The 17,684-nt window shown below is 35.7% G+C and overlaps 1 protein-coding gene across 2 annotated transcripts in view; it reads right to left on the minus strand.

Annotated features, from left to right (window-relative positions):
- Window positions 1-1,038: 1,038 nt before the first annotated feature.
- HPGDS (hematopoietic prostaglandin D synthase) overlaps window positions 1,039-17,684 on the minus strand; it is a 134,261-nt gene continuing 117,615 nt past the window's right edge. For both annotated transcript variants that reach the window (XM_063107369.1, XM_063107370.1), the window contains exons 3-6: window positions 15,621-15,713; window positions 13,763-13,872; window positions 6,548-6,646; window positions 1,039-3,128 (exon numbers count right to left, since the gene is read on the minus strand). In XM_063107369.1, coding sequence (XP_062963439.1) covers window positions 2,964-3,128; window positions 6,548-6,646; window positions 13,763-13,872; window positions 15,621-15,713 — 467 coding nt within the window. In that variant the 3' untranslated portion in view covers window positions 1,039-2,963. The remainder of the gene's footprint in view (window positions 3,129-6,547; window positions 6,647-13,762; window positions 13,873-15,620; window positions 15,714-17,684) is intronic.

Below are 17,684 nucleotides of genomic sequence, written 5' to 3' on the forward strand. Positions count from 1 at the left end.
ATGATGAGTGCTCTGTAATGAAGTTCACTTACCATTTATTAACAGCCACTAATGACAAGAAAATTTGATTCAGAGAATCAAGGCATTTGAGAAATATACTTTGTTCTTCTGTGTAATCTTTACTAATTTATGAAGTATTTAACATCTTTTTCCAATTTCATAGAAAATTGAAAATTGTTGTGAGGAAAGCACCTTAAATAAGATCATACCTAGCTGGGCTTTTTTTTCCTTCCCACCCCCACCCCTCATATCCTTTTTTGGCTTCTCAACTCAATGTTCTCTTTCCTCTTCACTTCATCTACTCTATTAGTCTGTTCACATATATGATCTGGCATTCTAAAAGTAAACTCCAATATTATATCGATATGTCAATTAAACTAAAATATGATGTTCCAATAATATAGTTTAAAATAGGTTTCTGGAGGATCATCTAAATGTGAAGTTATCTGGAAGATTTTGTTTAAATAGCTTATTTACACAGGCAGTTCTTGCTTTCCACAGTAGTGTAGAATTGTAAAAGCGACTGCAAGTTGAAACTGTGCAAAACAATTTTAACAATTAGTGGGGAAAATTATGATTATCCGTGACCTTCAAAGAATTTTGTCAACACATTAAAAACATTGTTGGTTATGCATGTATAAGTAAATGAAAAAATAGTAAAATTAATATTCATTTTTTACCCTGTGAGATGTTAGAAGCATTGAAAATTAGTTTTATCTTTACAAAAAAATTACCAAATAGGGCCGACCCCATGGCTCACTCGGGAGAGTGCGGCGCTGGGAGCGCAGCAGCGCTCCCGCCGCGGGTTCGGATCCTATATAGGGATGGCCGGTTCGCTCACTGGCTGAGCGCGGTCACAAAAAAGGACAAAAAAAAAAAAAAAAAAATTACCAAGTAGTTTGAACACTAATGTCTCATTGTGTAACTTACAATTGAGCATATTTTTTAGTGCTTTGCCAGTTTGTATCAGCCTCCATTTTATTGCTCTTTCATCATAAAACATCTTTTTTTAATAGACGTTTATTTTTTAGAGCAGATTTTAGTTCATAGCAAAATTGAACAGAAAGTACCAAGTTCCCATATACCCCACCAACAACTTTCCATACCATGCACAGCCTCCCGCACTATCAACATCCCAAACCAGGATTGGTACATTTGCTGCAGTCAGTGAACCTACTTTGACTCTTCATCACCCAAAGTCCATACTTTAAGGTTTATTCTTGGTAGTGTACATTCTGTGGAGATTGACAAATGTATAATGATAAGTACCCATCATCATAGGATCATACACAACAGTTGAACTGCCCAAAAACCCTCTGCTGCCTGTTCATCCCTTCTTCCCCTCAATCCCTGGCAACTACTCATCTTTATATCGTCTCTACAGTTTTGCCTTTTTCAGAATATCTTATAGTTGGAGATGTATAGTGTGTAACCTTTTCAGGTTGGCTTCTTTCACTTAGTAATATGCATTTAAATTTCTTCCAACTTTTTCATGGTTTGATAGCTCATTCTTCTTAGCACTAATACATTCTTTTGCTGGATATACCATGTATTTATTCATTCACCTACTGAAGGACATCTTCGTGACTCCTAAGTTTTGGCAATTGTGAATAAAGCTGCTGTAAACGTCTGTGTGCAGGTTTTTGTGTGGGCATGTTTTCAGCTCATTTGGATAAATACCAAGGGGTGTGATTGCTTGATTGTATGGTAAGAGCATGTTTAGTTTTGTAATTAACTGCCAAACTATCTTTCAAGGTGGCTATACGATTTTGCATTCCTACCACCAGTGAATGAGAGTTTCTATTGCTCCACGTTTTCACCACCAATTGGTGCTGTCTGTATTTTGGACTTTTGCCATTCTAATAGGTGTGAAGTGGTATCTGATTGTTTTAATTTGCAGTTCCCTAGTGACATTGTGTTGAGCATCTCTTCGTATGCTTATTGCTCTCCATACATCTTTTGTTGGGTTCAAGTCTTGTGACCATTTTTTAATCAGGTTCTTATTGTTGAGTTTTAAGAGTTTTTCGTATATTTTGGATAATAGTCCTTTGCCAGATATGTGTTTTGCAAATATTTTCTCCAAGTCTATGGCTTATCTTCTCATTTTCTTGATCTCTTTTCCTTTAATGTGATGTTTTTTGCCATTGTCATTTCCTTTGGGACTTCTACAGCTTCTTTGTCACAGTCACTTTTCTCTTATGTCCATAAGTTCATCTTCACTATGTTCATCTGGCTGCATATCTAGAGCCTCTTGATCTGCAGCAGTGCCAAAATCCCACAGCTCTTTTTTCTATTACTCTATTTATGTTCAATTTGAATTTCACTCCAGTATTGTCACTTTTCATTTCTTTGCTGTACTTTTATTTTTGTTGGTGAGTTCCCTTTTTTGATTATCCAGTTTTGTAGAAAGTTAAGTGGATTGATCACTGGGAAACAGGTAATACAACTACATGCTTCACCGTCCATTAGTGAATAACAGATATGCAGTGACCAGTCACTGACAGTCTTTGAGAGAAGTGCCATCACTGGTCATGATGTGCATCTGTTATTTACATAGTGATTTGTGGACTAAATAAAAAGTTTGTATTTTATGCGATTACAATTAATATAGCATGGTAACTGAAGTCCAAGCCATTTGGAGGGAAAACTGGTGTTATTTAACTAAACCATTGTGACTAAAATTCATCATGTTGGAACCAGTGCAAAGCGAGGTCTACTTGAATTGTAAACAATTTTACCACAATTATAAATGATGTGAAGCTATACTGGAAAAAAAGATACTGGAAACTAAATGCTTTTTTTTTTTTTCTTCTTCTGTTTTTAAGCAGAATGTGGCAAAAGTGAAAGTCTCGGTGAAGCTGGGGAGGGGAGTGTGTGAATTATCTGGCAGGCTGATATAGCTGTCTTGTCTGATGGGAGAGATGCTGGGAAGAATAACAAAGCTTGAAGGCACCATGTAGCAGCTAGAGTTTGGTTTGGGGCCTCCGTTGTATCCAGTCAGCAATGGCAGGAATGGCTTGGACTTTCTTCTGTAAAGTCACCAGCCTGGGATGGATGTCCAGTAAGTCCGGTTTAAAGACCAAAAGTGTGGTACTGCAAATATCCCAGTAGAAATCTGCCCAAGTTACCTAGTTTAAAGGAAACAATTTTTCAATTGAAAATAAAAGGTATAACTTTATCAGCATTCCAAAATTACATTTAATTTCTTAATCTACTTGATAGTTTCTTTTTAATTCAAAACAATTTTATTACAAAAGCAGAATGTGTATGATAGAAATTTAGAAAATTGCAGATAATATCATACTCCCAACATCTGGAGGTTACTACAACTAACACCTTAGTGTGTGAGGAATTTTTCTTTACAGATAGATGTATTTTTATTAACATGAAGTCTTATGGTACATACTCTTGTAATGTCGCTGTGACAGTACATTTTCATCTTTCTAATACCCAATCCATATTTTTCCATCTGTTCCAAAAGTGTCCTCTACAGGACAAAGCAGGATCCATTCCAGAGCCATACATTTTATCTTGTTGTGTCTTTTTTCTCTCTTAATTCAGAACATTACCCTTTTTTTCATGTCACTGAGTTGTTGAAGATTCCACACTCATCCTGCAAAATGTCCTGTCTTTAGGATCTGTGTGATTATTTCATCTTGTTGTGTACCTTGTTCCTTTATACTATAGCATGTAAAGGAATAGGGTGCAAGTTATTCTAGGTTTATAGTTTCAAGAAAAATATTTTTGGCTAAAATACATTATATATTGCTTCACATCAGAAGAAATAATGTATGTGTGTCTGGTCTTTAGTGGGATTTTAAGATTGGCCACTGGATTAGGGGGACAACAGCCTGGTCCTACCCTTGTACAGTTGGGTGTTTTTTCCTTTGTGACATGATGTGACTTTGGCTCTACAGGAATATCAGCCAGAGTGAAGTTTAAATGTGAACTAATATTAGTGGGTTTTTTGTATGGAATTCAATAAAGCTGATTGCTAGTGTTTCATGAACTTGCTTACTAACCATGTCAGCTAAGGCTATTGGTCAGACAATTCAGAGTTCAGCCAAAAAATATTTATCAAGCACCTCCTGTGTGCCACGCCCAGATCTAGGTGCTGGGGATTGACTGCAGAGCAAGATGTGCTGCAAGCACCTTCTCTGATGTGGCTTTCATTTCAGAAGGGGAAGACTATCAACTATGCAAACTAATAGGGGTGATGTAGCAAAAGTAGTGATGAGATGGACTATCAGGTGGTCAGGGGAAGATCTTTAAGAGGTGACATGTAACCCAAGGCTTGAATGATTAAAAGAACAATCCACACATGCAGCCATCTGAGGATTATGCATTCCAGGCAGAAGGAATAGCTAGTGTAAAGGCTCTTAAGTGGGAGTATGACTTGTGTTTGAGGAACAAACAAAAACTAGTGTGTTTGGAGCACATGAGGAAGGGAGAGAGTTCTCGGGGATGGGGTCAGGAGGTAGTTTACAAAGGAATTTTAATAGAAAACAGAAAAAAAGGTTTAATCCCTAGAAATTATTCAATAAATAGGGTAGAGAAAGTAATGTTTTAGGAAATGTTATGAGGGGAGTCAATGGGAAGAAATGAATGGGTGTGTGATGAGGTTGGAAGTTGAGAGTAAAGATGTAGCAAGTTTACTTCTGTTTCACCCAGGACGGAAGAGTGATCAGAGTAAAACCTGCAAAAAAGCGATCTGTGTCTTGTCCCCTAGAATACAATCGCCTTGAAGGCAGGGACCTTCACCTACCACAGCATTTAATTCAGATTTAGATGTGATTTTTGGTAAGACTACTCATAGGTGGTGGTGTGCCCCTCCATCAGTAGGTCCATAGTATCTGATGGTCTCACTTTTTTGTGATATTAGAAATTAATGATGGTCAGTGCCTAGGCATAATCTTTTCTTTTTATTTATTAACTGGAATACTTTTAAAAGGAGAAACTGTCCAATCAATTTATGTTACCTTGAGGTAGAATTTGCATAGGGAAAACAGGATAAATCTTTTATTCAAACCCTCCATCTTTTATGTGTGTTTTAAACAGTTTTCAGAATAATGTGTCTCCATAGCATCTTCTAAAAGTAAGCAATCAGGCTTTGTTTTGGTGTCTTGTGTGTGGGTCTGTGTTTGGTAGCGGTGGTGCTGGTTGTCACAAACTTCTGTATTCATTCATTTTGACTTGTTTAAATCCACTGCTGTTAATATGTTTATTGAAGTGTGAATTGCCACATCTTTGGCCAATAGGAAGCTTTCAAGTCAATTTCTGAGTCCTTTTGATACAACCCCTCATAGTCTTTGGTAATTAATTTGCTTCTATCATGACAAAGTACTCCCACCTCATCTTTTACATTTTCTGTCCCAAATTGAGAATAAGCCATTTCTCCAAGGAGCCCTGGTTCCTTTTAATGTTTAAGAGACCAGAATCTGGGTACTAGGGGTGCTCAGAACTACTTGGTTGGTCATTGTTTCAAGAAAAAGAGATACAAAATGTTTTTTTCTTTATCCTGAGATAAAGTACATCATGAGTTTATGCTGTTACCTCTAGTTCAAGTTCAGAAATGGTATTAACTTAACCCTCACTGATCTTACATCTCTATCTCCTTTCTCCCACACTGAAGATACAGTTTGCAATGACATCAATAGAATTTCTTATTTCTTTGCCCACAATATAGATATAATACTAGAAAAACAATACCAACATTGCCTTGTACCACCAACAATATGATTACTAAAAATGGTGTATGATTTTTATTTTTTTGTTCTGAGAGAAAATCTAACTTAAGATGTATAATCAAATTATTGTGTTTTACAAATGATTATATTTCTTGAAATAATTCTTCACTAATAGAATATATAAGCTTTTTAAAATTGTTGTTGTTGTTACATAAAATATGTCATGGACCCAGAGTCAAATCTACTAAAAAAGGTTTATCTAAAGAAGCTTAGCTTTTCTTCCTTCTGTATGCCTTATTTCCTCCCAATGGCTAACATTTTTTTTTCAATAAGTTTTTATAAGTTTTTTGTTTATCCTTTTATTTAAATATATACATGTGTGTTGCTGTGGATTGATCAAACTGTGTCCCCCAAACTTCATATATTAGAAGCTTAATCCCTACTGTAACTGTTAAGAGGGTGGGAAATCATATTATGGTAGTTGAAAGGTAGGGCCTTGAAGAGTTGATTAGATTGTTAGGACCATGCCATAATAAATAGATTAATAATGGTGGTCATAGGCATGGTTCTGAGGAATTTAAAAGGAAAACACATGAGAGTCTCTCTCTGCTTCACCATTTTGCAACATGATACACTGCTGTCACTGAAGTCACCACAAAAGAAAGCCTTCACCAGATGTGTTCCCTGGACTTTGGACTTCCAGCCTCCGAAACTTTAAGCAATAAATTTCATTCTCTTATAAATCATATAGTTCCAAGTATTTTTGCTATAAGTGATAGAAAATGACTAATACATGTGTATACATATATACATACATATGTATTTTTGCTTGTATTTTTTAAGATATAAAACATACTCACAGAGTTACCAATAAACCACTCTTTTTCCCCTAAATATGTGTCCAAATCTTGCAGAAGGTGAGGCGCATCATATGTGAGCAGCTCCTTAAACATCTGATCCTAGGAGAGGGAGAAAATATTACTTTAAGAATAATGAGAAGAAAAATAAATAATATGATTTGAAGTGGAAATCTATTTCTCCATCTTTATTCTCCCACATGAGTTCAGATAGGAGAAGTAGCTACATATTTTTTTTCAAATGTATGATATTATGAATATTCAGGTATGATTTTCTGTAGATCTTAGTCATCTCTTTATTACTCATGGATTAAAAAATACTTTAAAAATACTTTTGTCACCAGTTCTTACAGTTTCTTTGTGTATAATGACTGTTTCACATATGAAATCTTTATGACTTTTATCTTAATTTATTAATAAAAAATGATTCCATTAAGTTTTTAATTTCTAAAGTTCTCCTTTTTCTTAACTTAGCTCCCTTAAAGTCAAGTAACATAACCAAAGGTAAAGAAATTGATTTTATTTTGTAAGGCTAGATTCCTCCAGTTTGGCAGTTCTTTGTTTCAGCACTGCATTAAATGGATGTAGTCATTAGGGATTTTCTCCCTTTGGCCTGCCATTGTGCCAGTATGAGATTTGTCAGCCTTGAGTATCATCTACAAAATGCATTATCCAGGTATCCCCTTTTGATATATTATGTAAACTAGTATTATAAACCAAATATTAATATCCTTAGAAAGGATAATATATATGAAACATATCCATTTTTTATAATTATTCTTGAGTTTTTACTCAAAGCACTGATGACTAATTCATTTATGACCTCTTTCTTAATAAGAAGTGTTTATTTCTAAAGTTTTGGTTGGAGTCTAGGTTATGAAATATAAGCCAAACTGAATGTTACAAAATATGTATATATCATTTATTAATATTCAAAAATGACCTATACTGACATCCAATCTTTATTAAGATAAGTCAGGTAGTGGGCAACTCCCTCACCAATTTGCTGATTTCCTTCCTGTTATGATTATGACTTAGCTAGATAATAGAGATTTCTATAACATAATGCCTTATATTTGTGGAGTACAGTTTGCCAGGGTATCATTACAAATTTATATGCATTTGCCAGATTTACAAACTGAAGCTTAGAAAGCTAGTCATTCTTTGACATTATATTCTTTGCACTCTCCTCTTGTACCTTTGTACATAAGGTATTCTGTGGTTAGTATGTTCACAGTTTTAAGTAAAATGTAAGCGTGAGTCTTTCTGCCACTTGCACAGAATTTGTGAATTGAAGGGCAATGGGGCCTCAAAACCTGTGGCACTTCTCACAGCTCAGTTCATCTCAGCATCAGCTGGGAAGGTACCGGCCAACTTGGCTGTCCTAGGAATAGCTAGAAACAGGAGAGAGTTGAGCAGAACAGGATGTGGCTGCTGGACAGCTTTCCAAAAATTCAAATGTGCGTACCTGGGTAATTCTATTCTTCTAATATGCTTGTATTTATGCATTGCCAAACAAAACTCTTACCTGTGCTACTGACTTCTCCTTTAGTCAAGGTTCTCTTTACAAGTTTAATGAATTATCTCAGTCTAATGAAACGTAAATTAGTAAACAGCATATGCATTGTTATTTAAGATTCATTTTAAAGAACACTCACTAAAATAATGTAAAGAAAATGAAATTAGATTTTACGTAATTTTTTTTTCAGATGTGTATTTTTAAAAATACATCTGATAAATTCTAGACAGTCACTCTCATGCTTGGTGGACTGAGAAATTTCCTGGCTCCCCTTCCTAAGAGTTATATAGCAGGTGGTTTTTTCACCCTGAGAAGTCATTGCTATAATATTCTAACAGATAACTTTTAGGGGATATAGAGAGGTTTGTATATTTCTCCAAAGCATTATTCTTAAATTCACACTACCAAATATCATTTAGTATTGAAAATGTGTTATTAGAATTCCCTTAATCCTGCTTATCCTCCATCCTCACTCTGTTCTTCAGATGAGGAGACTAAAACACAGATACACTGAATAACCAAAATAACACTAATGATAAGTTCAAGGAGTATTATAATGACCAATGTACAGAGAAATATTTGCCTTTTTTTTAATTGGAAGTGAGATTTTTCAGCAGCAGATACTGAAACATCTGTGATTATTGTGTGTATTTGATAATTTTTTTAAAGCACATATAACGAATATTTTCACTATTTATCCATCTTAACTGCATTAATATTATCACTTTGAAAATGTTACCTAACCACAAGGTGGCAGCAATACAGTCCACTGCAGAGAGGCTAAGGAATGAAATACAGAAGAACTGGGCATTTTTCATTGTATACTACCCAAGTCCGGCTTGTTAACTAGATAGTCTGTAGCTATTAGCAATATTTTTGCAACATGTTCTCCCTTCATATGATTTATTCATGAACTTGGATTGCTATGTTCTATTTAATTGTTTTTTGAGGAAAGTGGTATGTAAGAGCATGGTTATTTTAATACAAATGGTAGACTGTTACTCTTATAAATGTTCAAAAAATATTTTCCTCTGGGAGATGGCCTCTGTTACAGAGCCTCAGCCACAGAAGAGTAGAAAATGGAGAAGTAGAGAAGGGGCTAACTGATAAGTTGATAGACAGCCCATCAGTGCTAAAGTGGGGTCTTTAGCACATGGGGAAAAAGCTTTAGAAACTTTCTAAATTGGGGGGTGTTATGTATTTGTCTCTGCACTTACAAGGATATGTAAATATAAATGCCAATGTCTGACAAATATAAGGAAAAACAATTAGCACTAAACTATATAACACTGTATTCATTATAATAGCTAATAATTATTGAACACTTTCTACTTAGCCATAGGTACATATGCTACCATTTAACCCTCCCAACATACTTCAAAGTAGAGTCTATTTTACAGGTTGAACATTCCTAATCTGAAAATCCAAAATCTAAAATGCTCCAAATTCTGAAACTTTTTGAGCATGGCAACCTAATGCTCAAAAGGTTTTCAGACTAGGGATGATTAACCAATATGTATTCTGCAGATATTCCAAAATCCCCCCAAAAATGAAATCCTAAACAATTCTGGTCCCAAGCATTTCAGGTAAGGGATACTCAACCTGTATCTCCACCTTACAGACAAAGCGTCTGAACTACAGATAGGGAGTTAAGTGACAGCTAGTGAGAAGGGCATGAGCATTCAAGCCGGGTATCTAACTCCAGATCCCAAACGTATTTACACCAAAGAGTTGCTATATTTCTATCATCAAAGCTGAGCTTTATTTAAGACTTTGTTAGGTGTGTGTGTGTGTCCCACACACGCCTTACATTTTTATATCAAAGAGTCAGCAATGTAAATACTTTTATGTCTACATCTCTCTCTTCAAATCAGAAGGTCCTAATTAAATAAATAGCGTTTAGAAATGTGCTTAACTAAATTGATAACACTGCCATTTGTTGTTCTGCACTGTGGCTTTTGGCTATAGTCCTTTAGCTTTAACATGTACATAAATATTCATGCACAGCTGTTTTGAGCAGCTGCTGGCACTGTGGCATTATATCCAGGGGTTAAGAACTTCAGGGCTGGATTCCTTGTGTACCACTTACTAGTTAAACAACCTAAGGCAAGTTATTTACCCTACATGAATCCCAATTTCCCTATCTGGAAGATAAGGATAACAACAGCTTCACCCTAAAGGGATGCTCTGGGAATTAGTCACTAATTTAAGCAATTGTATACATAGTGATGAGGCTATGGGTTCTGGAGCCTGGTATCTGGGCTCCGATCACCTGTGTTGTGAGACTTTGGGCAACTCCATAACCCTATTTCTCAGTTTCTTCGTCTGAAAGGTGAGCTTAACAATAAAAAGCACTTATCTCAAGGGAAGAAAGGGAAAGCTGGCTGAAATAATACAAGTGAACGGGTGGGAGCAGCACCTGGCACATGGTGAGTGTTTGATAAATGCGGCCCTTTCGATCAACAAGTATTCAATGCCCAATATGTAAAAGGCACTGAGGTAGGGTGGGGGGAACATCAGATGAGTAATACAGACCTGATTCCTGCACTCAAGACACATCCTACTGGAGGAGACAGGCAACAAAGTAAATACATTTTAAAATACAGATTTTGATGAGTGTCCTAAAGAAAACCACTAGAGGGCTATAACAAAAAATAACAGAGGAGATCTATTTGGAATTCTGCATAACAATGATGAATTCAACACACATATGTTACTTTTACCCCAAAACCACAGTGATGCATATTTTTAAGAAGAACCCACAAGGAGGTAGAAAAGAGGAGAGGACAAGAGCAAAGAAAATTTGCAGCTGTAGAGCAGATGGGTGAATGGCACCTGCAAAGGGAAAGCCAAGAACCAATCCTGTCTTCAATATAAAATCCTCAAATAGCTCAGGAAATGGCAGGATGTATCAAGAATTGGGGTTAAGGGGGTAGGAGAGAGGATAATGAGGATAGGTGGAACACTGTTAAAGAAGAGTTTTAGCATGAGACTTCCTCCATTTCATGCTGCTAGACAATTTCTCATTCCTCATTTTTAGCAGAAGGCTGGACAGGGTAAAATAGATGGTTTCTGGGCTGGGTGATGTCACACATAATATATTTAAAATAGGAGAACTAAACGAATATATGTATACCGAATGTTAAATTCTGAGGCTCCTAGCCCTCTCTAATACTTGTCTCCAGAACAGTGGCAGGAGACTGCAAGTCTCCTCTAGGAGCTCTTTCCAGTGAAGGTAGTGATATTGGGAAGTATCACAAAAATGGCCAAGTGTTACTAACCATCAACAAACTCCAAACACGTGCTTAGAGCTTTGAGCAAACCTTTAAAATTCCCTAGTCTTTATCATGGATTGTAGTGGATGGTCTGACTCTTGAGGGAAAAAAAAGGGAAAAATAGCAACTTTGCACAAACACACAATAGGCAGAGAGATGATATATTCATTAGGTTGTGACAAGGTAGATTGATTTAGCTTATGCCATTTTTACTGTTTGAAAAGTGTCTTTGTTTGAAAGCCCCCCCAACACCTGTGGTAAAAATTAAAGGTTAAAAATTGTCCTGTACTTAGAAAAATCCTAAATTCTGCCGGCCTTTGCTGTTTCCTGCCTATGCTGAAACACCAAGAGCTGTATCTGGATGTATCTAGACAACCTAAGGAGGAAACCGCCCTGTGAAAGTTTTCGTCGTCCCTAAGTGATTAACTGGCTTCTTTTAGCTTCTGTCATCAGCTTGCACTAGGCCTCCCCAAACCCCTTCCTCACGCCAGGAGGGTACGTGTTTATGTATGTAACTATATGATAACTGTAAGTGTGTGACTATTTGATAATTTTAACTGTGTGACTAATGTAAAAATGTACCTTTTAAAAATCCCTCTAAACTTCAATTCAGGGCTGTTCCCTTCTGAAAACTTTCTTGAAGGGACAGTTGCCAGCCGGCCAATAAAACCCCCTTTTAAATTCTCAGTTGGTGTTCTGGTTCCTTTTCTGTGCGGCAGCCTCACAACAAAGTAAATACAAAATAATATTTTAAAAAGAAAAAACAAAACACCACAAAAGAGTCCATATAAATTTAAAAACACAATATCAGAAATTCAGAGCTCAAGAGCAGGGCTGATTAATAAAGTTGAAGAATTCTTCCTGAAAGTAATGCAAAAACCAATGAGATGGGAATAGAGAATCTAACATCTAAATAACAGGAATTCTAGTATAATGGAACAAAGAAAATAAACAGGAATTCTTCAGTGAAATAATTAAAGAAAATATCCTTACAGTAAAGAACTTGAGTCCCAGATTGAACAGGCCCAACAGGAAGACAGCACAATGGATGAAAACAAGACCGTACCAGTACTCATCATGGTAAAATTGTAGAACTCTAAGGGCAAGCATTCTGCAGTCTTTTAAGGTAGGGAAAAAAAAATAGATCACATACAAAAGGTCAGTAGTTCCAGGGGACTCAAACTTTGCAGCAGCTAAAAGACCTTAAATAACGTCTTCCAAATACTAATGAAAAATTACTTTCAACGTTGAATTCTACACCCAGCCGAACTATGAAACAAGTATGAGGATGAAATAAAAATGTTTGCAGATAAGTAAGGCCCCAGACTTTTATTTCCTATGATCAGTAAGCTATTGGAGAATTGTTCCACAGAAACAAGGACAAAATACAGGAGAATGAACCCAGGAAAGGATTGAAAGAAACACTCAGGTTGATAATAAAGAACTTGTGAGGACAACTGGACACCAATTGTCTGGGGCAACCACACTAGATTGAAGCAGTGTGACTCACAGGACATCCATACCATCTGTCATCATCATACCCCCATCATCAAACCTTCCTTTTTACACTGAAAATCCAAGAGGATGTGCCCCAAATAAACACTGGAATAAACAAAGAAAGAGGACAGCACCCAGGAAGCAGGTGTCCAGCCTCAGAGAATGACATCACTGGAATGGCAGTGAAAGGAATTCCGATGATGATGGCTGTGCAGAAAACCTAGAGAGCTCTGCTATGGAGAACAGAGGTCTCCAGGCCAGACAGCTCTCAGAAAACATTGGAGAGAACAGATGATCTGATATCACTGACCTTGTGGAAAATGGTAGTGGCACGTTATTGGATAGTGTGGGAAAATTAAACAATAAAAATAAAAAGAACTAAGCCATAGGAAAAAGGCAATTACTCACTTTGAAAAGGAAAAGTGAGAAAGGAAATATTATTAAATTATACTACAATGCACAGTTCTGTGTAATATTTGTATAGGCATACTAATGTAATCATTAGATACTGATTTAACCCCAAAATTTCAATATCACTATATTGGGAGCTGGGGAAAGGGAAGTAGAGAGGAAGACTATGTAAGAGATTAACTCTTTTTACTATCAGATGAAGTCCATAGAAACTGTCTAAAATTGGTGAATCAAAGAAAACCATATTTTCATATCCTATAGAAATATGGAGATATGTAAATACCAAAGAAACATCTAAAAGAATTAAAAAGAGGGTTGTATGTGGGGAGGAGTTAGTGTGAATGGAGTAGGGTAGGTAATCACTATACTTTGTTTCAAGCTTTTTAATGTAATTTGATATTTTCAAACTATACATACATATTGCTTTGAATAAAAAGGAATTTTTTAAAGCACACAACACAGTGTCTGGCAAGTGATACATGATTAATAGTAATAATAGCAAATTGATCACATTACTTTTGCATCCTGTTTTTTCTCTGCCCAAGGAAAACGTGACATGAAATCGTCCAAAGTGTCCACAATAGCATCAACTTGACATTGTTCCATTTCTGTTTTTCCAGCCAAATCTAAGGAATAGAGAGAGGCCCACCAATATGCTCAATTTAATTTACTACATTAAAAAGTTTGTTAATAGGCTATATATTCATATGGCCAACAATTCAAAGCAATATAAAACAGTATCCGGTGAAGACTACCTTCCACCCATCCACCTCATTTTGCTCCTTTACACACCTGACTTACTAGTAACCACTTTTATTAGTTTCTTAGGTTTTCTTTCATTGTTTCCTTATGATAGTGCAAGCAAATAAGAATATATATCCCACTAGATAAGCCCCTCACTCCAAATACCATATAGATCTTTCCTTACAAGTACCTGCAGGGTGTCCTTGCTCCTTTATTCAGCTACATGGGATTCTGTTAAGGCAGATTTGCCACAATTTACTTAACTAGCCTCAATTGACAGGTTTGTTTCCAGTATTTTGCTAATACAAGCAATATTATAGTACATAACCTGTACATAGGTTATACTTTATTTTGTAAAAATAATTAATTTTTTTTGTAGACAATTTTTGTCAGGAGTATTAGTTTTCTGCCAGTAAACTAAAGTTTAAAATAATAGCTGTTTTTTTCTTTCCTGCCATTTATCAATCATTATTTTTGATAATGAATTGTTGGTCTTCCTAAATATTTTCTCACTGGTGTCTATTTAAAATGCTTCAGAGTGGAAGCATTGTAAAGTGGGTTGCTTTTTTACAACTGTATAAATTTACTAAAAATCTGACAATGGGTGAATTATATGTAAATTATACATCAATAAGATGCTAAAAGTAAAAGGAAATGGTTTAGTGATTAAAATTTCTCTGTAAACTACCTATCTGTACTTTGCGTGTGTGATACTCAAAGGTTGACTCTTTGTTTCTGACCTTGAAAAGCTTCTCAGAATTCTATCCTAGGTTCTCTTCATCGACTGCATCCCTCCTTTGACTTCCACACTTAAGGCTTCAGCCATCAATTTTAAGCAGATGATTCCTCATTCAACATTTTTAGTCTTTAACTGCAGGCCTATATCCTCAGCCTCCTTTTGGATATGCCTCTAAGTATTATTTTGGATCCTGAACTTCCTTCAGCAATCCCGAAGTGGAGTCCTCACACCCTGCCTCAAGGGAGAAAGTGTAGCAGGCAAAGACAAGAACTAACAGTTTCTATTATTTCTCATCAATGCCTTGGGTGCAGGCATTAACAAAACAACCCAGAAGTCAACTACACACTTAAAGATGGCTTAGATGGCATTCAGTGGAAGCAAACACTTCATTTCTGTTTTTTCAGCATGATTAGGGTAAAGGACATCATCAAATATGTGATTTTAATAGTCTAAGAAATTTCAACCTCCATGAGCCATATGTATTTTCTACTAATTAATTTTCTCTGATAACTTATAATGTACATACTAGCAAAAGTTTGGGATGAGACACCTGTACAATTTTTCTGCTGAATTCCAGAAAAAGGCTTGAGGACAAGGAGGTTTCGGATGAGACACCTGTACAATTTTTCTGCTGAATTCCAGAAAAAGGCTTGAGGACAAGGAGGTGTGAGGAAGGACGGGCAGGGGGCAGTATAAAATAAAATTATCCAATTGTCTAGGGAACTCATAGGAAGTTAAACTGGTACAGATGGCACGTTTATATTTCTCTAGCATTTAATTTCATTCTTGTTTGTGCTATAGTGTTCAACAATAAAGTCAATCAGTGAATATTGAGTATATATCATGTATTTTTTCAGTTATCAAAAATCTTAAACACAATGGACATGTTACCTGTATTTTTGGTCAAATATCTTGCTATCGATAGGCTCTGGTGAAGGATATGTCCATCGACTTCCAAAATGGGAATTTTGCCAAATGGAAGAGCTTAAAATAAAATGAGCAAAGAATCAACTTATAATACTTCCATTTTTACTGATGATTATAGAAACAAAGCATGATTTTAAAATCATGCAATTCTTAAATATTTATTCTTGAAGAGACATTGAACAACCTATAGTGGAATTTTTATATTTTATAAGTTGCTAGAGAACCTACTATGTAGTTAGTGACAGAACTGGTTCTAAAACCCAGATTTTCGGTGATACTGTATACTACATTGTATATTACCTCATATACTTACCACTTAACTTTTTTAAAAACCTTTCTTTTGAAGCTTCATTAATTTTTGTGACCTCTATCACAGATCACATTAACTATTATTTAAAACCATAGTCTGAAGATTATGAAGAGTCTGATTTAAATTTTGAGTTAACATACATTTATTATAAAAAATTCTAAGTTGATAAAAATAATTCTACAACAGTTACAACCATTTTTATATTTTAATTGATTTCCAATATATATTAAAAAGCAAAATCATAATGTGTATGTTTTGTAAACAACTTTTTTCATCTGACAGTATATTTTTAAAAGCTTTCTAAATCAATGGAACACCATATTTGAATGACTGTGTAGTACTTTGCTATGTGTATTGATCACAATTTTCCCAACCAATGCCTCAGTTTTGGACATGTAATTATTTTGGCAAGAGGGGAATGAATAAAATGCCACTCATAATACCATGACTCTCAAACAAGTACTGGAATCAACTCCGTGCATCTCCTTCAAGTGACTTTCATATGCATACTGAGTAAGATGAACTACAGTTCACATCCGGAATAAAATTATGATTAAATACTTACCTAATGAGTGTGCCAAGTATTATTCTAGGTGCCTGAGACACTGCAGTGAGCAAAACAAAGTACCAGATGGGTAGACATGAATTAGGGTGCCATCTTTAAAGCAAAGTAGGTAAACAAGAAGGAATTAACATGCCTTGCATTTTGGGGAGGGCTTCCTTTTTGCTAGGCATTGTACTAAATATTTAACATATCCATTAGGTTTCCTAGTGCTTACAACAACCATATGAAGTTGGTGTTAACTATTATCTCATTTTACAAATGAGGAAATGAGGTTAGGAGATTATGTAAATTGCCCAGGTCACACACCTGGGAGAGGTGGGATTCAAACTGAGGTCAGTTGGAACCTTTCCTCAGCTGTTCTGTTCTGAGAGCCCTGTTTTGAGAAAGATATTAAAAATCAGAGCAAACCCAGAATATAGTATCCAAGTTAGAGAGGAGTCTGGAAAATGCATTTTATGAGGATTGATCAAAGAACTTTGGAACCATTTAGCTAGAGGAGACAAAACGAGCTAAGTAGAATGTAACAGCCATTTTCAATTATGGCACAGCTATCAGATGGAAGGAAAATTTGACTTAATCTAACTAGCTCTAAAATGCAGAACTAGAGCCACAGAGTAATAAAAAAAAAAATGGCAGATTTTAACTCAAGATGTAGAATAATTGTGTTGGCTTTAGAACTACTGACAGTGGAATGTGTTTTCTTGTAAGATAGTGATTTCTCAGCCACTGGAAGTGTTTCAGCCAACCTTGGGCTAATTGCCAGTAGCTGGAACATTGGGCTACATTCTAACAAGAAGAAATTTAAGACAAATGCTGAGTCCTTCATTAAAAGTAGTAATAACTCAAGTTGTTTGAAGTGTCACTTAACAGGAGCACCTGTCAAAAGCTTTAAGGAATTTAGTAACATTGAATATGAGGCCATAGTATGATATGGCTGCCAAAATAACTACTGTGATCGTGATAAAATGTCTCAAAATGGTGCCTAGAGTTGTGATGGGGTGATGGTCTCATTCCGTTGTACACTGTTCTTATGCTGGAATATAGTATTTCCCCATAGGCACCACATATAAAATGGCAGACAATATAACAGGAGCTTGTTCAGAGGACACCTACTCAGGTGATGAGGAAATCTGAACCAGAGATATAAATGGAA

The sequence above is a fragment of the Cynocephalus volans genome, chromosome 9 (assembly GCF_027409185.1).
Source record: "Cynocephalus volans isolate mCynVol1 chromosome 9, mCynVol1.pri, whole genome shotgun sequence".
NCBI lineage: Eukaryota > Metazoa > Chordata > Mammalia > Dermoptera > Cynocephalidae > Cynocephalus > Cynocephalus volans.